Here is a 22031-nt window from a genome sequence, read left to right as displayed (position 1 = left end):
GGGCACAGTTCGTTGCACCCGCAAACAATTACAACAGTACATCAAAGATCACTGATCACGGATCACTATAACAGGTACAATAATAATGAAAAAGTTTGAAATATTGCAAGGATTACCAAAATGTGACATAGAGACATGAAGCAAACACGTGCTATTGGAAAAATTGCACTAATAGACTCACTCTATGTAGGGTTGCCACAAAGCTTCAATGTGTAAAAATGCAATATCTATGGAGCATAATAATATGTGAAGCACAATAAAATGAGGTATGCCTGTACATAGCTTTTGCCATGATGTCAGTTACCATTTAATGAATTTATCCCTCATGAGAACTCTATGTGATAGGTGTTATAGGATACATTATCCCTATTTTCTTTTTCTTTTTTTTTTGAGACAGAGTCTTGCTCTGTTGCCCAGGCTGGAGTGCAGTGACTCGATCTCTGCTCACTGCAAGCTCCGTCTCCTGGGTTCACGCCTTTCTCCTACCTCAGCCTCCCGAGTAGCTGGGACTACAGGCGCCCGCCACCACGCCTGGCTAATTTTTTTTTTTTGTATTTTTTTAGTAGAGACGGAGTTTCACTATGTTAGCCAGGATGCTCTCGATCTCCTGACCTCATGATCTGCCCACCTCAGCCTTCCAAAGTGCTGGGATTATAGGTGTGAGCCACTGCACCCACCCTCCTTTTTTTTTTTTTTTTTTTTTTACCCTTTTCCTGTTTAGAAAAAAAAAGTGCAGCTCGCTGCCGGCACTCATTTAATTTTACATAAGCACACTCTTTGAGGCTGAAACAAATCTGACTGATTTTCAATGTCAAAATAAAATATAAAAACTGTTCTTGGACTTCCTTCCTTCCTTCCTTCCTTCTTTCTTTTTTTTGAGATAGAGTCCCACTCAGTCACCCAGTCTGGAGTGCAGTGGTGCAATCTTGGCTCACTGCACCCTCTGCCTCCCGGGCTCAAGCCATTCTCCTGCCTCAGCCTCCCGAGTAGCTGGGATTACAGGTGCCCGCCAACATGCCTGGCTAATTTTTGTATTTTTAGTAGAGATGGGGTTTCACTATGTTGGCCAGGCTGGTCTTGAACTCCTGACCTCAGGCGATCTGCCTGCCTCAGCCTCCCAAAGTGCTGGGATTACAGGTAGGAGCCACCGCGCCTGGTCTCTTGGAGTTATTTCTAAACAGAACTAACATTAAAGTCATTGGAATAATTAGAATCATTGTTTTGGAAAAATCGGGTTCATCAAATGAATCTTTGGCCAACAATTGTTCAAGAATGATGTTAACATCATACATAGGAATTCAGCATTTTCTAGGATTTGACAGTTTTAGTGATCAGAATTACTGTATTTTGTAAGTGGAAATACCACTACTGAAATAGAATGCTGTGTCTTTTGTTTCCAAACATTATACTAGAGCAATGTGAAAATAATAATAACAGTGAGATATTTCACAGCAAAGTTATATCTGGATAGATGCTTCAGCTACAAGTGCTGCCAGCAAGTATTCTTGGGGCAAATGGGAAAAGGGCTAAATTTAAAATTTATTGTTATTTTTATTTTTTGTAGAAATGGGATCTCACCATCTTGCCCAGGCTGGTCTCGAACTTCTGGGCTCAAGCAATCAGCCCACCTCGGGCTCCCAAAGTGCTGGGATCACAGGCATGAGCCACCATGCCCAGCCTTTTCCTATTTTAAAGAAGGGGGAATATGCAGACAACTTAAGTAAATTTGTCCAAAGTCACACAGCTGGTAAGTGGGTAAGTGGGAGACACATTAAGCAGAGAATCAGAAAAATTGGCTCTAGAGTATGTGCGTTTAACCCCAAAACTATATGCTGTATCTCTACAGGGAGTCATTGGGAAGGTTAAATGAGATAAACTAAGGAATGTCTGGCACACACACTCAATAGTTCAGAACCACTCAATGTGCGAAAGCTATTATATCATTTTTTTTTTCTTTTGTGAGACAGAGTTTCACTCTGTAGCCCAGGCTGAAGTGCAGTGGCACAATCCCGGCTCACTGCAAGCGCCGCTTCCCTGGTTCATGCCATTCTCCTGTTTCAGCCTCTGGAGGAGCTGGGACTACAGGCGCCCACCACCACCCCCGGGTAATTTTTTGTATTTTTAGTGGAAACGGGGTTTCACCATGTTAGTCAGGATGGTCTCGATCTCCTGACTTCGTGATCCACCCACCTCAGCCTCCCAAAGTGCTGGGATTACGGGCATGAGCCACCTCGCCTGGTCGAAAGGTATTATATCTTAAAAGTGCCCTGGGCCGGGTGAGGTGGCTCACGGCTGTAATCCCAGCACTTTGGGAGGCTGAGGCGGGCGGATCACGAGGTCAGGAGAACAAGACCATCCTGGCCAACATAGTGAAACCTCATCTCTACTAAAAATACAAAAATTAGCTGGGTGTGGTGGCACGTGCCTATAGTCCCAGCTCCTCGGGAGGCTGAGGCAGGAGAATCACTTGAACCAGGGAGTCGGAGGTTTCAGTGAGCCGAGATGGTGCCACTACACTGCAGCCTGGCGACAGAGGGAGACTCCGTCTCAAAAAAAAAAAAAAAAAAAAAAAAAAAAAAAAAAAGGTGCTCTGGCATAGAGGCCTTTATCTCAAGTGCCACTGGGAGGCGGTATCATCATTCAGTTTGTTTCCCTTTGTGCTTTCATCCACATAGGTGCAAACCCCTTTTCTCCTTCAATCCTTTCACTACCTGGCTCTACCATCCTTTTAAGTCTTTTTTGGGAGTATATCTATCAGCCTCAAGTTTCTCTCCCCATGTTGTTTGCAGACTTGACACTTGCCTCACAGATTGCCTGTATAGTTTAAGTCCTATTGTTATTCTGGATGTTTTTGGCATCTAAAAGGATGATCTGTTCTGTAAAGGTATGGTTAATTCAGTCATTCATGAATTCATTCATTTATTCCACAAATAGGTAATGAACGTATGTGTTGGGCACTGAGATGAACTGTGGGGAAAATAATTAATGACATGGTTTCTGCCTCTGAGAAAGTTATAGCATACTAGGGGCAACAGACACAAATAAAAAAGTGTAATGAATGAGCCAGGCGCGGTGGCTCATGTCTGTAATCCTAGCACTTTGGTAGGCTGACTCAGGTGGATCACTTGAGCTCAGAAATTTGACACCAGCCTGGCCAACATGGCGAAACCGCGTCTCTACAAAAAATACAATAATTAGTGTGGCATGGTTGCTCATGCCTGTAGTCCCAGGTACTTGGGAGGCTGAGGTGGATTGCTTGAGTCCAGGAAGTCGAGGCTGCAGTGAGCTGTGATTGCACCACTGTACTCCAGCCTGGATGATAGAGCAAGACCCTGTCTCAAAAAAAAAAAAAAAGAAAGAAAAAAAAGAAAAAAAAAAAAGAGAAGGTGTAATGAAGTGTTATAGGTGCATTTTTAACCCAATTGTCTATTTGTTTTGCCATGTTCTTTTTTTTTTTTTTTTTTTTTGAGACGGAGTCTTGCTCTGCCACCCAGGCTGGAGTGCAGTGGCCGGATCTCAGCTCACTGCAAGCTCCGCCTCCCGGGTTTACGCCATTCTCCTGCCTCAGCCTCCCGAGTAGCTGGGACTACAGGCGCCCGCCTCGTCGCCCGGCTAGTTTTTTGTATTTTTAAGTAGAGACGGGGTTTCACCGTATTAGCCAGGATGGTCTCGATCTCCTGACCTCGTGATCCACCTGTCTCGGCCTCCCAAAGTGCTGGGATTACAGGCTTGAGCCACCGCGCCCGGCCTGTTTTGCCATGTTCTTAAGACGTGGATAAGATTGGTACAGGGAACACAGGCACAAAAGTATAAATGTCACTTTTGGGAAGCTGCCAATAGTTTCATATGGACAGACCCCAGACTTCAAGGGAGGGCATAGTGAGAGATGGGGTTAAGAGGTAAGCCATGGTCAGAGCATTGCCTGCCAAGTTAAGGAGTGTGGAAGTAAAAATTATTCATCATTTACTTTATTTGGTTAAAATGAAAATAAACTATTGATCCTATGAATATTTGATGAGAAGCCTTGGAAGTTAAAATCCTGTTGAAGTAAGTTGCTTGAAAACTTGAAATAATCCTATGTTAGTTATTTTCCTCATTAATAAAATAAAGAAGAGAAGATTAGAAAATACGTTACAGGACCAACAGCTTTGTATGCCCACTGCACAGCAACAGACCAATACGTTGAGACAGTAGGGTTTGCAGCAGAGAAAGAGTTTAATGATTGCAGGGTGGCTTAGCAAGGAGATGAGAGGAGATCTTCAAGTCCATCTCCCTGAGGAGTTCTGGGCTGGGGTTCTTAAGGGGATTGTGGAGAGTGAGGGGCTGGAAAATTGGGGTCATTGAGTGGTTGGGGTCAAGGGGATAAAGTCGTCAGGACGTGGAAACTGCATTCTTTGGTGAGTCAGCTCCTCGTATGATGCTTCAGAACTGCTGATGTCAATAGGGTCCTTCAGATCCACTGATGTCATTAGTTTCACTGGTGTGTAGGACCTGAAAGGATATCTCAAATGGAAAACAACAGTTTATAATGTTCAAGTTGTCATCTATAACAGAGCAGTTAAGGGGAACTACACTATCCAATCTGTGTGATTCTAGGACAATATGCCCTAAACAACGATGACAGAGCAGGTCAGAAAGCCAGCTGACATAATGACTAATGCTGAATGTGTCGCAAGCTTGGTTTATTTTCATTTCTTTCCGTCTCTTCTTTCCTGATTAATTTTAAAAGGTTTATAAGGACAGTTCCAAATATGTTCTATTGACACAGGAGCATAATAAACAAAAGGAGAATGGGGCCAAAGTCACATCTCAGTTTAAATATGATAAGCTCTGTCTCTTGTTATCATAAACTATTGAAAAGTAGCAGAGAGTACTGTCATATTTGTTTAAATGCCGGAGTTTTAGATTGATCTCACAGGAATGTTCCCTCTAACAGAGCACGTGATGATCACAAAGCCAATAAAACACGTTCTGGGACATTGCAATTGCTCTTTAATCTATTTGATGCGTTTGGTATAGTAAACTGAGTTTTTAAAACCTAAACTATAAATTAACCTACCAGACTTTAGATAAGCAATCTGCCAACATGAATATTGTGTAGGCTCTTTTGTTAGCCATAAAGCTATACATCTTTTGGCTCTAGCTGTCTTCTAGTAGACTGCTTCACATAAAGGATTCACAGATTCACATTAAAGCACAACATCGTCTTGTTCCTTCACAGGAATTTGGATTTGTCTGAAGACAATGGGAAGCCATGGAAGGTTTTTTTTTTTTTTTTTTTTTTGCGATGACTCTTGGGTTCAAGCAATTCTCATGCATCTGCCTCCCGAGTAGCTGGAATTACAGGCGTGTGCCACCATTCCCAGCTAATTTTTTTGTATTGTTAGTAGAGGTGGGGTTTTGTCATGTTGGCCAGGCTGGTCTCGAACTCCTGACCTCAAGTGATTCACCTGCCTTGGCCTCCCAAAGTGCTGGGGTTACAGGCGTGAACCACCGTTTCTGGCCCATGGAAGGGTTTTAAGCAGAGTAGAAACATAATCAGAGTTGTGTTTTATTTATTTATTTATTTGATAGCGTCTCACTCTGTCATCCAAGCTGGAGTGCAGTGGCATGATCATGGCTCACTGCAGCCTCCACCTTCCCAGGCTCAGGTGATCCTCCCACCTCAGCCTCCTGAGTAGCTGGGATTATGGGAGTACGCCACCACACCCGGCTAATTTTTGTATTTTGTGTAGAGACGGGGTTTTGCCATGTTGGCCAGGCTGGTCTCGAACTCCTGGGCTCAAGTGATCTTTCCACCTCAGCCTTCCAAAGTGCTGGGATTACAGGTGTGAGCCACCACCCCTGGCCTCAGAGTTGTGTTTTATAAATAAACTCTGGAGCCCTGTAGAGGGAAAATAGGAGGGGAGAGAGCAACCAGAGGTGGAGCAATCCTAGCAGACTGTTGCCAGAATCCAGGTGAGAAATACTCATGGCCTGGACTAAGGCAGTAAAGTGGAGACGGAAGGGATGGGATAGACATAATGACTTAAGGAAGTAGAATTAATACTGATTGGACATGGGGGATGAGGAAGGGGTCTAGGATGATTCCCAGGTTTCAGACTTGGGCAACTGGATGGAAAGGAGTTGTCTGGCATCTATTAGGCACTTACTAAATTTGTTGACTACATGTGCAGATAGGGAATAACATGAAAATAAGGAGGAGGACCAGATTACAGTGAATCATCATTATTTTAGTTTTGAATGTGTTGAGTCTGAGGTACTGCTGTGATTCTCCCTAAGTATGATTTTACTATGGGGTCATGCTGTGACTCCTCACATTTAATATAAAATGAAAAATGAGCAAAAGATTTGAATAGGCATTTCACCAAAGAAGGCAAACAAATAGCCAATAAGCACATTAAAGGATGCTCAACATCGTTAGTCATTAGGGAAATGCAAATCAAAATCACAATGAGATATCAATCCATACCAACTAGGATGGCTAATATTAAAAAAGATAATATGGCCAGGTGCGGTGGCTCATGCCTGTAATCCCAGCACTTTGGGAGGCCAAGGTGAGTGGATCACTTGAGGTCAGGAGTTCGAGATCAGCCTAGTCAACATGGTGAAACCTCGTCTCTACTAAAAATACAAAAATTAGCCAGGCATGGTGGCATGCGCCTGTAATCCCACCTACTCAGGAGGCTGAGGTGGGAGAATCCCTTGAATCCAGCACGCAGAGGTTGCAGTGAGCTGAGATAGCGCCACTGCCCTACAGCCTGGGCGACAGAGCGAGACTTCCTCTCAAAAAAATAAAATAAAATAAATAAAGATAGTGTTAGTGAGCATGTGGAGAATTTGGAACCCTCATATGAAGCTGGTGAGATTGTAAAATGATGCAGCCTCTTTGGAAAACAGTTTGGGGACTTCCTCAAAATGTTAAAAATAGAGTTATCATTTGACCCAGCAACTTCACTCTTAGGGTATATATATTCAAAAGAATTGAAGGCATATGTCTACACAAAAAACCTATATGTAAATATTCATTTCAACATTATTTATAATAACACAAAAAAGCAGAAACAACCCAAATGTTTATCAACCGATGAATGCATAAACAAAATGTGGAATAGTCACACAATGGAATATGATTCAGACATTAAAATGAAGTACTGATAAATAGATGAACCTTGAAAACATTATGCTAAACAGAAGAAGCCAGTCACAAAGGCCACATATTGTGTGATTCCATTTATATGAAATGTCCAGAATAGGCAAATCCACAAACATGGAAAGTAGATTACTGGTTGCCAGGAGTGGGGTCGGGGAGGAAAGAATGGGAGGTGACTGCTAAGGAGTATGGGGTTCTTTTTTTTTTTTTTTTCTTTTTCTTTTTTTTTGAGACCGAGTCTCGCTCTGTCGCCCAGGCTGGAGTGCAGTGGCCGGATCTCAGCTCACTGCAAGCTCCGCCTCCCGGGTTTACGCCATTCTTCTGCCTCAGCCTCCCGAGCAGGTGGGACTACAGGCGCCGGCCACCGCGCCTGGCTAGTTTTTTGTATTTTTTTTTAGTAGAGACGGGATTTCACCATGTTAGCCAGGATGGTCTCCATCTCCTGACGTCGTGATCCGCCCGTCTCGGCCTCCCAAAGTGCTGGGATTACAGGCTTGAGCCACCGCGCCCGGCCGAGTATGGGGTTCTTTTGGGAGCAATAAAAGTGTTCTGAAACTAGATAGTGACGATTGTTGCACAACCCTGTGAATATACTAAAACCCACTGAATAGTACACTTCAAAAGAGTGAGTTGTATGGTATGTGAATTATGCCTCAATAAAGCTGTTATAAAATATATATATATGTACAACCCTAGGTCCAGGGCTCAAGCTATGAAACAGCTGCAGTTCTTTCAGAAAGGTGACTGAGCCAGCCCCAGTTTGCAGCAGCTGATCTCAGGTTGGCAGTCTTAAGAAGTGGGCTTTGCTAAAATCAACGTGCCCTCCGACCCCTTTCCAGCAGGGGATTTGCATTCCAGCATTCCAATTTAAATTAGAGGATGGGGCCAGGCACGGTGGCACATGCCTGTAGTCCTAGCACTTTAGGAAGCTGAGGTAGGCAGATTGCTTGAGCCCAGGAGTTCGAGACCAGCCTGGGCAAGCTGGTGAAACCCCATCTCTACAAGAAAAAAAAAAAAGAAAACAACAACAACAACAACAACAAAAACCCCCAAAATTAGCTGGGCATGGTGGCCTACGCCTTTAGTCCCAGCTACTCTGGAGGCTGAGGTGGGAAGATCACTTGAGCCTGGGAGGTCGAGGCTGCAGTGAGCCCAGATTGTGCTACTGCACTCCAGACTGGGTGACAGAGGGAAACCCTGTCTCAGTAAATAAATAGAGGGCTGGGTGCGGCGGCTCATGCCTGTAATCCCAGCACTTTGGGAGGCCAAGATGGGTGGATCACTTGAGGCCAGGAGCTCGAGACCAGCCTGGCCAACTTGGTGAAACCCAATCTCTACTAAAAATACAAAAATTTCTACAGGCACCTATAATCCCAGCTACTCCAGAGGCTGAGGCAGGAGAATTGCTTGATCCAAGGAGGTGGAGGTTACAGTGAGCTGAGATCATGCCACTACACTCCAGCCTGGGTGACAGAGCGAGAGTCTGTCTCAAAAAAAAAAAAAAAAATTAGAGGATGTGGGCTGAGGAGCATATAAGACTCTCTGTCTGGTCAGGGCAACTCTTTTCTTTCTTTCTGCTTTTCATTTTGGCAACAACAAATCTGATTCTGCAGCTGATCAAGGACGACACTGGTGAGAACCTTGTGAGGGGGTGGAGCAGCCTGGACTCTTACCACCAGAGGGAGGTGTTGTGAAAAAGTGCGGAGGATGGGGTGGGCAGCAGTTGGGGCAGGAGAAAGCTGACTGCTGCCTGGTGTGCAAAGAAGTCCTTCCAAGTCTCCAGGACTGGACTCTTCCTGAGCAAGTCCGGTGTGTAGGTGTGTAGGGGTGGTGTGTGTGTATGTGTGTGTGTGTGTGTATGTGTAGGGGATACGGTCTGTTTGGAGACAGGTTTTGATTATGATTTTTTATCATTTTAAAAGATCCTTCAACTTTGATTCCTGAAAGAAATTTTGTCACGATTACTTGCTCTGCTTTTTTGATCTTTACTCCCATGAAGTTTGGGAGAGTACTGGTTACAAGTTGGGAGTGATTTCATACTTAAAAATAGGGACCCTGGGTATGCTCTGAAAATGGGATTCTCAGCAGTGGGGGAAACAAGCTCTTTCATGGTTAATGCTGATAGCTGTTGGGTAAGTTCATGAAACTTTGGGTAAGCGGAAAGGGGCCTTCTGTGATTGGGCCAAGATCCCAGAACTCTGAGAGGTTGAGGAGCGAGGATCCCTTAAACTCAAGAGTTTGGGACCAGCGTGGTCAACATGGTGAAACCCCATCTCTACAAAAAATACAAAAACTTAGCTAGGTGTGGTGGTGCATACCTGTGGTCCTAGCCACTTGGGAGGTTAGGACCTCAGTATAGTGTAGTGGTTAGATGTAAGGCTTCTGCAGGTGAACACTCTGGATTTGATTGTGTCTCTACTATTCACTCTGTTTCACCTTGGAAAAGTCACTTAATTTTTGCCTTAATCTGTGCTTCAGTTTCCTCATGTGAAAAATGGGCATAATAATTGCATATACCCTCTATTGTCTGTATATATATTATATATACATACACACACACACACACACATACACACACACACGGTTTCAAACAGTGGCTGGCAAGGAAAGTTCTCTGTAACTGTTTACTATTATTATTATGTGTCAAGCTGAAGAGTTCTGACTTTATCCTGTGGGTGACAGGGAGTCACAGACAGAATCCAACGAGAGCATAGCACAATCTGAAAGCAATCTCCTTCTTCACCGAAGGTCAGGTTAGAATCTAAAAATCAGATAAAATCATAAGAAAAAAGAAGGGAGGATCACCTGAGCCCAGGAGGTTGAGGCTACAGTGAGCTGTGATTGCACCACTGCACTCCAGCCTATGCGACAGACAGACCCTGCCTCAAAAAAAAAAAAAAAAAAAAAATCAAAAAGAAAAGAAAAAACAATTATTGACTTGAAGAATACTTAGTCTGTATGCCCAAGGTGGGAAGAAAACAATGTCATGGTGGATCAGTTCAGGGAGCCATGTGCTGTTTACAGACTTGCTCTTAGGATCAGTGACTAAACTGATTGGAGTTTATAGACAAACCCAGATCTGAAGATTTTAACCAAAGAAGGGAAAAAGGTCCTTTGCTTGAGACAGAAGAAAGTTAAGGTGCATGAGCTGGCCCAGAATAGTGATAAAGAGCTGATAGAAATGATTAAGGATATTGCAATATGTGGAATTATGCATACTACAGAAAAGTGGTGGTGTAATGCACCAGATAACGCACATTCCCATGGCACAGTTTCCTTCTGTGAAAGCTCAGGGAAATAGACAGGTTTTCATTTTGGCAATAACAAATCTGATTCTGCAGCTGATCAAGGACGACACTGGTGAGAACCCTTTGAGGGAGTGGAGCAGCCTGGACTCTTACCATGAGAGGTAAGGTCTCATGGTAAGAGAGAGAGAAAGGTCTCAGATGGCAATAATAAGACAACAATGACCCAAAATAATACTAATATCTAACAATTATGTATTGCTTTACATGCATTAACTCATTTAACCCTCTCAATAAATCACTGAGGTTTCTTTTTCCCATTTTGAAGATGAGCACACAGGAACAGAGGCCAATTCATTTACCCAAGGCTGCAGAACAAGTAAATGTCAAAGCCTGATTTTGAACCCAGGCCATCTGGCCTCAGAGTCTATGCTCATGATTCTATTTTTTATTTTTTTCTTTTGAGACAGAGTCTCACTCTGTCTTCCAGACTAGAGTACAGTGGCGTGATCTCAGCTCATTGCAGCCTCTGCCTTCCAGGTTCAAGCTATTCTCCTGCCTCAGCCTCCTAAGTAGCTAGGAATACAGGTGCCCACGACCACACCTGGCTAATTTTTGTATTTTTAGTAGAGTTGGGGTTTTGCTGTGTTGGCCAGGCTGGTCTTGAACTCCTGGCCTCAAGTGATCTGCCTGCCTCAGCCTCCCAAAGTTCTGGGATTAAAAGCATGAGCCACTGTGCCTGGCCTAATGATTCTATTTAAGAAAAATTTTTTTAGGCTGGGTGCGGTAGCTCACGCCTGTAATCCCAGCACTTTGGAAGGCAGAAGCAGGCGGATTACGAGATCAGGAATTCGAGACCAGCCTGGACAATATGGTGAAACCTTGTCTCTACTAAAAAAATACAAAAATTAGCTGGGCATGGTAGTGCATGGCTGTAGTCCCAGCTACTCGGGAGGCTGAGGCAGGAGAATCACTGGAACCCGGGAGGCGGAGGTTGCAGTGAGCCGAGATCATGCCACTGCACTCCAGCGACAGAGTGAGATTCCATCTCAAAACAAACAACAACAAAAAAACCCCAACAATCCTTTTTTTTCTTACTATCTATCTATTGATTTTTCCAAACAGAGTCTTGCTCTGTTGCCCAGGATAGAGTGCAGTAGTGCAATCATGGCTCACTGCAACCTCGACCTCCCAGGCTCAAGTGATTCCCCTCCCTGTCAGCCTCCAGAGTAGCTGGGTCTACAGGCAGTCTCCACCATGCCTGCCTAATTTTTGTATTTTTGTAGAGATGGGATTTCACCGTGTTAGCCAGGATGGTCTACGATCTCCTGACCTCGTGATCCGCCCGTCTCGGCCTCCCAAAGTGCTGGGATTACAGGCTTGAGCCACGGCGCTCGGCCCAAAGCTCTTTGGTTTCGATGGACCATAGGCAGTGTGAGAAAGAGGAAGGGGAGAAAAGGTTAAGATCCAATCATGGAGGGCCTTGTACAACTAGGTTTTAGATTTAGATTTTCAGTAGGTTGAATGCTATTTAGGGAGTGACATCGGCAGAGCTGCACTTTAGGAAATTAACCAGACAGCCCTATGTGGATGAGAGGGGAAGTGAGAGTGACACTGTGGGGTTAGTGAGAAAGCTTCGTGATAGGCCAATCAAGGGCATTGAGGAGTCCTTGCATTTAGGGTGTAGAAGGGAGAGGAGGAGCTGGGAGGGGAGAAGGGAAAGGGACACTGTCTGTGACTGCTGTAGGAGAATGGGAGTAGAGCATCTCAGAAGTGAAGGGAGAAGCGTGTTCTTCATATGGGTAGTCAGAAGGATTAAACCATGGTTTCTGACTGTGAGAGACAGGAGCCGAGGGGCAAACGTAGGCCACAGCCTGACCATGAAAAGTCAGCTAGTTTTTGTATTTTTAGTAGAGACGGGGTTTCACCGTGTTAGCCAGGATGGTCTACGATCTCCTGACCTCGTGATCCGCCCGTCTCGGCCTCCCAAAGTGCTGGGATTACAGGCTTGAGCCACGGCGCTCGGCCCAAAGCTCTTTGGTTTCGATGGACCATAGGCAGTGTGAGAAAGAGGAAGGGGAGAAAAGGTTAAGATCCAATCATGGAGGGCCTTGTACAACTAGGTTTTAGATTTAGATTTTCAGTAGGTTGAATGCTATTTAGGGAGTGACATCGGCAGAGCTGCACTTTAGGGAAATTAACCAGACAGCCCTATGTGGATGAGAGGGGAAGTGAGAGTGACACTGTGGGGTTAGTGAGAAAGCTTCGTGATAGGCCAATCAAGGGGCATTGAGGAGTCCTTGCATTTAGGGTGTAGAAGGGAGAGGAGGAGCTGGGAGGGGAGAAGGGAAAGGGACACTGTCTGTGACTGCTGTAGGAGAATGGGAGTAGAGCATCTCAGAAGTGAAGGGAGAAGCGTGTTCTTCATATTGGGTAGTCAGAAGGATTAAACCATGGTTTCTGACTGTGAGAGACAGGAGCCGAGGGGCAAACGTAGGCCACAGCCTGACCATGAAAAGTCAGCTAGTTTTTGTATTTTTAGTAGAGATGGGGCTCAGTTATGTTGCCCAGGATGGTCTCAAAAGGGAAAGGCAGTGTAGTGTAGTGTTTAGATGCAAGGCTTCTGCAGGTGAACACTCTGGATTTGATCCTGTCTCTACTATTCACTCTGTTTCACCTTGGAAAAGTCACTTAATTTTTGCCTTAATCTGTGCTTCAGTTTCCTCATGTGAAAAATGGGCATAATGATTGCATATACCCTCTATTGTGTGTATGTATATTATATATACATACACACACACACACACATATACACACACACACATGGTTTCAAATAGTGCCTGGCAAGGAAAGTTCTCTATAACTGTTTACTATTATTATTATGTGTCAAGCCGAAGAGTTCTGACTTTATCCTGTGGGTGACAGGGAGTCACAGACAGAATCCAACGAGAGCACAGCACGATCTGAAAGCAATCTCCTTCTTCACCGAAGGTTAGGTTAGAATCTAAGAATCAGATAAAATCATAAGAAAAAAGAAGGTGCTAAATATTGCAGTGAGGTCTGAGGAGAAGAGAGAGAGGAAGCCTTGGGAATTATCTGCTAATAAGTCCTTGGTGAGCTGTGAGAGAGTTTCCAGAGAGTGATGGGAATGGAAGGTGAAGTGCAAGGAGCTCGCGGGTGGCAAGAAAATAGAGGGCCTGTGCTTGCCCTTTGAATGTTTCGGCCATATGGGGAAGAGAGAGAATGGTTATTAAACGGGTGGCAGGTTAGGATGGTCTTAGGGAGGAAGAAAGGTAGAAGAAAGAGGATAGAGGACAATATAGAGACATTTAGAGCAGAGGTACCCTCACTGGGCCCTGGAACCCCCTGAGATGACAGGCAAAATGTTGTGGGTATGAATTAGAGTGTCCAGGTTGAGCTGATCTGGATTTTGGCAGGGAGACAACATGTATGCTCATCTGTGGAGGAAGGGGAGCTAGGTAAACATGAGGTTGGGAAAATTTGAAGGTTAGTAAAGATTTGGATCAGGTGTTGTTGGGAAATAATAAGGGAAAGGTCAAATGGAGGCAAACAGAAGGTTTGCCTTGTATGGGGGGGGACCCAGTTGAGATAGGATAACATTGATTTGTTGTATAAAAGTTTGTTTTCTGGTCTTTCTCTAGCACCACTTGGCAGCTGGCAGCTAGAGAACAGGGATGGTAAAGGCTTTGGGGTGATAGTGAAGCATCCCTAAAGTGGCCAACTATGAGACCTATGCTGAATAAGAAGGCAAATGAAACTGTGAGAGGATTGCAGTAATAGAGAGAGGCTGAGGAAAAGGAAGGCAGAGCAGGAAGAAAGAGGTGGGGGGGGAAGGGAAGAGCCCCAAAGATAGGATGGGGCTGTGCAGAGAGGGCAATTTCAGCTTTTCAAGGTTTTTTTTTTTGGCAGTGTCTCACTCTGTCACTTAGGCTGGAGTGCAGTGGCGTGATCTTGGCTCATTGCAACCTCCACCTCCCAGGTTTAAGCGATCCTTGTGCCTCCGCCTCCCAATTAGCTGGGACTACAGGCACTGCCACCACACCCAGCTAATTTTTGTAGTTTTAGTAGAGATGGGGCTTGGTCATGTTGCCCAGGCTGGTCTCGAACTCCCGACCTCAGGTGATCTGCCTGTCTCAGCTTCCCAAAGTGCTGGGATTACAAGCGTGAGCCACCGTGCCTGGCCTAGCTTTTCAAGATCTTTGTGGGAGAGTAGCTTCAAGCAATGATGAAGCCCAAGATGGGGATCAGACCTGAAATAAACAGTGGAAGTTCTTAACCTATGCATGTGTGATTATGAAGGTGTTTTCTAGGCTCAACCTCAAAACTCATTAAAGAAAATTAACCAGATAGCATGGTGTATGAGAAAGGAAGAGACTGACAATATGATGTAAGAAAGCTGAATTCGGCCGGGCGTGGTGGCTCAAGCCTGTAATCCCAGCACTTTGGGAGGCCGAGACGGGTGGATCACGAGGTCAGGAGATCGAGACCATCCTGGCTAACACGGTGAAACCCCGTCTCTACTAAAAATACAAAAACTAGCCGGGCGAGGTGGCGGGCGCCTGTAGTCCCAGCTACTCAGGAGGCTGAGGCAGGAGAATGGCGTAAACCCGGGAGGCGGAGCTTGCAGTGAGCTGAGATCTGGCCACTGCACTCCAGTCCGGGCGACAGAGCGAGACTCCGCCTCAAAAAAAAAAAAAAAAAAAGAAAGCTGAATTCTCATTTACCATAGCAGGAAGTTAATTGAGAATGTCAAAAATGGGTAAATCAAGAAATAGCAGCTTAAGTACTGTGTATAAATAATTTGAGTCAAAGGCAAAAACGTAAAGTAATTGCACAGCTTTTGCAGATGAATGGTTTGTAAAAGCAAGCAGGCCGCTTTGGGCATTTGGATATTTGAAATATTCGAGGCACATTCAGGTGTGGCCCAGGGTTTGGGATTCCGCCAGGCGTATCTCTTCTGCAGGTCTTCCTGCTGTTAGGGATGTGATGGCTGAATAGTAATGCCAGGGGAGGCTGTGAGGGCCAAACTTCTCCCTAATGGGGGAAATACGTTTTCATCTTTGGCTGGCAACAGAAAATTACCTTTTAGTCAATAAACAGTCAGGATGAAGCTCTCTCTGTTACTGTAGTGCATCAGGGAATGCCCGTTGGGCAGAACAGAGGCAGCTGGCTAGAGAAGACAGAGCTCTCGATTGGAGAGAAGCAAAGGGCTTCAGAGAAGGAAGGAGAGAGATGGGGGAAGAGGGGAAAAGGAGAGAAAGAGAAGATGGTGAGGGAGGGAGGAGCAATAGATGCCTCTCTCCACTGTTTTCTCCCCCTCACTGTCTCCTTCCATTTTACTTGCCTACACCCTAAGTTGCCCTCTCGCTACTGCCTTCTCTCCTCTCCTTCCCAGACTAGGCTTTTGAAAGAGTCTCCACTCAGCTCCACTTCCTGCCCTCTAATTCATGCAGCAGCCCACTGAAGATTGGCTTCTGTGCCCTGCACTCTCTGAGTCTTCCCATTAAGAGCACCAGTGCCCTCCTATTACTCAGCAGACCTGCTGGTTGCATTGCTGATCCTCATTAAGCCCCCCTTCCCTTGGCTTCCATCAGCTTTCTTTTTCCTACTTCTCTGGCTCATTCTGCCTGCTTTTTTTCCTCAGGATATTTTTATTTAGTATAACTTTTTTTTTTTTTTTGAGATGGAGTCTTGCTCTGTGGCCCAGGCTGGAGTGCAGTGGCCGGATCTCAGCTCACTACAAGCTCCGCCTCCCGGGTTCACGCCATTCTCCTGCCTCAGCCTCCCGAGTAGCTGGGACTACAGGCGCCCACCACCTCGCCTGGCTAGTTTTTTGTATTTTTTAGTAGAGACGGGGTTCACCGTGTTAGCCAGGATAGTCTCGATCTCCTGACCTCGTGATCCGCCCGCCTCGGCCTCCCAAAGTGCTGGGATTACAGGCTTGAGCCACCGCGCCCGGCTATTTAGTATAACTTCATTTATCTAACATTTATTAAGTATCTGCTATGTGCCATTCACTGGGCCAAGTGCAGACTAATATGTAACCTGGGCTCTTAAGGGCCTGATAGTCTAAAAATGAGGAAAAGCAGTACAATGAAGTGCAGCAGGCATCATGATAAACCCAGGCCACAACGGGGACACTAAGGAGGGTATAGTCAATTCTGTTAGACCATGGGGCAGGTTAAATGAAGGCAGGAAAAGCTCTTGCCTGGACCATTCTTGTCCCCTCTGTATGTAATCTCTCAGTGCTCACCTATGAAACAGTGTGGCAGCCATGGAGGTGCATTGCTCAGATCACAAGAGAATCCGCTGTGAGGAATGAGGTTGACTTCCAGCCTCCAGTTGTTGCACTCTCCGATCTGCTGTGGTATTTATACTGAGGCATGCTCCTCTTGGACACTGGTCAGCCAGTGACCAGCAGGATGGCAGTACTGGAGCTGGACCAGTTCGGCCCAATGTGGGACTTCTCCAGTGGCAGTCTTTGCTCAGGCTCATGGGCCTGGCTGAGACTTTCTTGGGGCTCTATTACAGTCTAAAGCTCTTCCTACCTTCTCCTCCTTCTGTTCCCCTCTCCTTCCAGAGGTGTCAGACACAAAGCCAAACCATATCAAAAGGATAATTTAAAAAAAAATGTTATAATGCATTGTTGTCAGTCTTCACAATGAGACTGTGAATTCAATGAAGAATAGACTATGTACCGTTCACTCTTGTGTATCAGTGCCTAACACTGTGTCTGACTTAAGTAGTTGTTGAATTAATGTTTGCTGAATGAAAATAATGATTAGGCTAAGACTTAAAAGATAAGCTTTATGGCCCGGTGCGGTGGCTCACGCCTGTAATCCCAGCACTTTGGGAGGCCAAGGTGGGTGGATCACCTGAGGTCAGGAGTTCGAGACTAGTTGGCCAACACGGTAAAACAGTCTCTCCCTACTAAAAATACAAAATTAGCCCGACATGGTAGCATGCGCTACTTGGGAGGCTGAGGCAAGGAGAATCACTTGAACCCGGGAGGTGGAGGTTGCAGTGAGTTGAGATTGCGCCATTGCACTCCAGCCTGGGCAAAAAGAGTGAAACTCTGCTTCAAAAAAAAAAAAAAAAGTGTTTTTTGCCAAGTAGATGAGGGCTACTGCTTTCCAGTAGAAAGAAGTGTGTGCAGAGGCATAAAAAACCTGTGCGTTGCAGGGGACTGAAAGTTGTTTATTATGGCTAAAGATTAGGATGCAAGAGAGAAGCCTAAGTAGCCAGAGTGCTGGGGACATTCATGTCAAACTAAGGAGTTTGAATTGCATAGACTCACCTCATGCAGGTGTTGTGGTATAGGCCTTATGATGCTAGTGGGCCCATACCCATCTTTGACCTCTCTCTATGTTGTTATGAATTATGTTAGTTCAGCCAACATGTATAGATTACCAAAACATGGTGGACTTTGCTCCAGAATTTCATATAGAAACATAGGCATCTGTGAACACTCATTTCAACAATGCTTCTGATTGGTCTAGGTTTACAAATTGCTTTGGCTGCAATAACTCACCCAAACTATTGGATCTCCTAATGGATCTCACTGCCTTCACCACACCTGTTTCATCTATCCTCCACTGCCACTGTGAGACAGATCTTCCTAAAACTTAATCTGGCCACCTGACTCTAGTAGCATACTCTGTTTAATGTCTTCTAGTAGCATACTCTGTCCACAGGATAACATCCAGATTCCGTAGTGTGGCTTCCAAGGTCCGTCATTATTTGGCCCTTCACTACCTCATCTCCAGTCTCTTCCTCTGTATGTTCTGCTCTGCACTCATGCAGCATTGTTTATAGGTCTCAAGAAGTTCTGTGCTGCTCACGACTCCCTTCATGTACACATTGTTACTGCCTGGAATGTCATCATCTTTATCCACTTTTTGAACTTACCTATCTTATTTGGTAGGAGGTAGTACCAAAATCATTGCTTCTGTGCTAGGCTATTGGTCACCTTCCTTTGTAGACTGTGTGTATACTTTTGTTATGGAACCTTTCACACTGCATTGGATTTGTTTGGTTACCTCACTGACTTCCCTCTCTAGACTGTGGCTCCTTGAGGGTAGGACCGAGTATTAGTCAATAAAGAGTCCCTATCACCTAGTGCAATACCTGGCACATGGTGAATATTAAATAGATATATTGGTTAAAGAAAAGGAAGGAATAAAATGTTTTCTTTCTATTGAAAGAGAAGGAAGCACCCTCACCATGTGGCTCTACCTGGTGGCCTTTGTGGGCCTGTACTACCTTCTGCGCTGGTACCGGGAGAGGCAGGTGGTGAGCCACCTCCAAGACAAGTATGTCTTTATCACGGGCTGTGACTCGGGCTTTGGGAACCTGCTGGCCAGACAGCTGGATGCACGAGGCTTGAGAGTGCTGGCTGCGTGTCTGACGGAGAAGGGGGCCGAGCAGCTGAGGGGCCAGACATCTGACAGGCTGGAGACGGTGACCCTTGATGTTACCAAGATGGAGAGCATCACTGCAGCTACTCAGTGGGTGAAGGAGCATGTTGGGGACAGAGGTATGAAATATTTTCTCCTTTCATTATTTAGGCACGAAGATACTAAGGTTATATATACAGTTGTTCCTTGGTGTCTACTGGGGATTGGTTCAAGGACTGCTTGTGGATACTAAAATCCGAGGATGCTCAAATCCCTTATATAAAATAGTGCAGTATTTGATTATAACCTATGCACATCCTTTAAGTTATAGATACTTTAAATCATGCCTGGGTTACATAAAATGCTAAATACTTTGTAAACGATACGTAAATAGTAGTTATACTGTATTATTTAGGGCAGCCGTCCCCAGCCTTTTTGGCACCAGGAACCAGTTTTGTGGAAGACAATTTTTCCATGGACAGGGAGTGGGGATGGTTTTGGGATGATTCAAGTGCATTGCATTTATTGTGCACTTCATTATATTATTACATTGTAACATGTAATGAAATAATTATACAACTCACCATGATGTAGAATCAGTGGGAGCTCTGAGCTTGTTTTCCTATATCTAGACTGTTCCATCTGGGGGTGATAAGAGACACTGACAGATCATCAGGCATTAGATTCTCATCAGGAGCGCACAGGCTAGATCCCTGTCATGTGCAGTTCACAATAGGGTTAGTGCTCCTGTGAGAATCTGCTGCTGCCACTGATCTGACAGGAGGCGGAGCTCAGGCAGTAATGCCCGTGATGGGGAGTGACTGTAAATACAGATGAAGCTTTGCTTGCTTGCCTGCCGCTCACCTCCTGCTGTGTGGGCTGGTATTAGTCTGTGGCCCAGGCACTGGAGACCCCTGGTTTAGGGAATAATGACAAGGAAAAAAGTCTATATATGTTCAGTACAGATGCAAATTAAAAATTGTTTTTTCTATCCATAGTTGATTGAATCCATGGATATGAAGGGCTGTGTGTATCAAAAGCTGGGCTTAGAAGGCTGGCCTTCATTTGAAAGACTGTTGAGGTCTTTTGTGGCATTTCATTTCCTTAACAATGTTTATTTTGAAAAACAATCTCAATAGATTTGAAGCTATTATCTCATATTGCAAGTAGAGTATTTATAAACATAATTCTTTATATTTGAGGAGTTGGGGTACACTGGCATATCATAGCTCACTGCAGCCTTGATCTCCTGGGCTCAAGCGATCTTCCTGCCTCACCCTCTCAATTAGCTGGGATTAGAGGCGGTTGCCACCATCCCTGGCTAATTTTTTTTTTTTTTTTTTTTTTTTAGTAGAAACACGGTCTTGGTATATTGCCCAGGCTAAGACGTTCTTAAGAATCTGATTACCTTCCCTTGGCTGCTACTTAAAATATTAAAATATAGGCATTTCTTGAAGTCAACCTTTGGTCTTTAAAACCTTTAAACCTTTAAAATGTTTTAAAATTTCATTTTATTTAAAAATCAACACACTATTTCTTAGAGAAATTTTAGGTTTATAGAAAATCGAACAGAAAGTACAGAGTTCCTATATACCCCCTCAACAATTTTCCCCTTTTTTTTGAGACAGAGTTTTACTCTGTTGCCAAGACTGGAGTGCAGTGGCGAAATCTTGGCTCACTGCAACCTCTGCCTCCCAGGTTCAAACAATTCTCATGACTCAACCTCCCAGGTAGCTGGGACTAAAGGCACATACCACCATGCCTGGCTAGTTTTTGTATTTTTAGTAGAGACGGGGTTTCATCATGTTAGCCAGGCTGGTCTTGAACTCCCAACCTCAGGCGATCCTCTTGCCTTAGCCTCCCAAAGTGCAGGGATTACAGGCGTGAGCCACTGTGCCCACCCAGTTTTCCCTATTATTAACATCTTTCATTGGTGTGGTACATTTGTTACAATTGAGCCAATGTTGATATGTTATCGTTAACTGAAGTCCATAGTTTACATTAGGGTTCACTTTGTATTATATAGTTCTATGGGTTTGAACAAATGTGTAATGACAAGTAGCCACCATTATTGTGTCACACAGAGAAGTTTCAGTTCCCTAAAAGTCCCCCATACTTTACATATTCATTGCTCCCCACATTCCTGGCAACCACTGCTGTTTTTACTGTCTCCATAGTTTTTCCATTTCCAGATGTCATATAGTTGGAATCATATTTTTTTTTGAGACAGAATTTCACTCTTGCAATGGCATGATCTCAGCTCACTGCAACTTTCACCTCCCGGCTTCAAGCGAGTCTCCTGCTCAGCCTCCCAAGTAGCTGGGACTACAGGCACGCGCCACCACGCTGGGCTAATTTTTGTATTTTTAGTAGAGATGGGGTTTCACCATGTTGGACAGGCTTGTCTTGAACTCCTGACCTCAGGTGATCTGTCCACCTCGGCCTCCCAAAGTGTTAGGATTACAGGCGTGAGCCATCGCGCCTAGCCAGAATAATATTATATGTAGTCTTTTAGACTGGCTTCTTTCACTTAGCAGTATGCATTTAAGATTCCTTCATATCTTGCCTGTTTTTTTGTTTTTGTTTTTTTTTTTTTGAGACAGGATCTCCCTCTGTTGCCTAGGCCTGAGTGCAGTGGCCTGATCATGGTCACTGCAGCCTCACTCTCCTGGGGTCAAGCGATCCTCCCAGCTCAGCCTCTCAAGTAGCTGGAGTACAGGTACACACCACCATGCCTGGCTAATTAAAAAAAATTTTTTTAAGAGATGTTGTCTCACTGTGTCACCCAGGCTGGTCTTGAACTCCTGGGCTCAACTGATCCTCCTACCTTGGCCTCACAGTGTTGGGATTACAGGCATGAGCTACCATACCTGTTCTCCATGTCTTTTCATGGTTTCATAGCTCATTTCTGTTTTTTTGTTTGTTTTGTTTTGTTGAGATGGAAGTCTTACTCTGTTGCCCAGGTTGAAGTGCAGTGGTGCAATCATAGCTCACTGTAGCACTGAACTTCTGGGCTCAAGTGATCCTCTTGCCTCAGCCTCCCAAAGTGCTGGAATTATAGGTATGAGCCACTGCACCAAGCCTGACAGCTCATTTCTTTTTCTTGCTGCATAATATTCCATTGTATGTATGTACCACCGTTTATCATTCACCTATTGAAGGATATCTTGGGTGTTTTCAGTTTTTGGCAATATTAATAAATTCTCTTTTTAAGTT

The 22031-nt window shown here is 44.7% G+C and overlaps 1 protein-coding gene across 10 annotated transcripts in view; it reads left to right on the top strand.

Moving 5' to 3' along the window:
* Window positions 1-22031, top strand: part of HSD17B6 (hydroxysteroid 17-beta dehydrogenase 6) — a 42790-nt gene that overhangs the window by 6932 nt on the left and 13827 nt on the right. For 2 of the 10 annotated variants that reach the window (XM_033221628.1, XM_033221629.1), the window contains exon 2: window positions 18624-18955. In XM_033221628.1, the coding sequence (XP_033077519.1) occupies window positions 18643-18955 (313 nt within the window). In that variant the 5' untranslated portion in view covers window positions 18624-18642. Of the gene's footprint in view, window positions 1-8721; window positions 8971-10494; window positions 10563-18623; window positions 18956-22031 lie in introns of those variants that run through there. The other 8 variants (XM_033221627.1, XM_033221622.1, XM_033221631.1 and 5 more) reach the window with 8 other exon arrangements.

Source organism: Trachypithecus francoisi, unplaced genomic scaffold (genome assembly GCF_009764315.1).
Source record: "Trachypithecus francoisi isolate TF-2019V2 unplaced genomic scaffold, Tfra_2.0 Lachesis_group11, whole genome shotgun sequence".
NCBI classification, from domain to species: Eukaryota; Metazoa; Chordata; class Mammalia; order Primates; family Cercopithecidae; genus Trachypithecus; species Trachypithecus francoisi.
The sequence above is the reverse complement of the archived record's forward strand: the minus strand, read 5'-3'. Positions and strand labels throughout refer to the sequence as shown.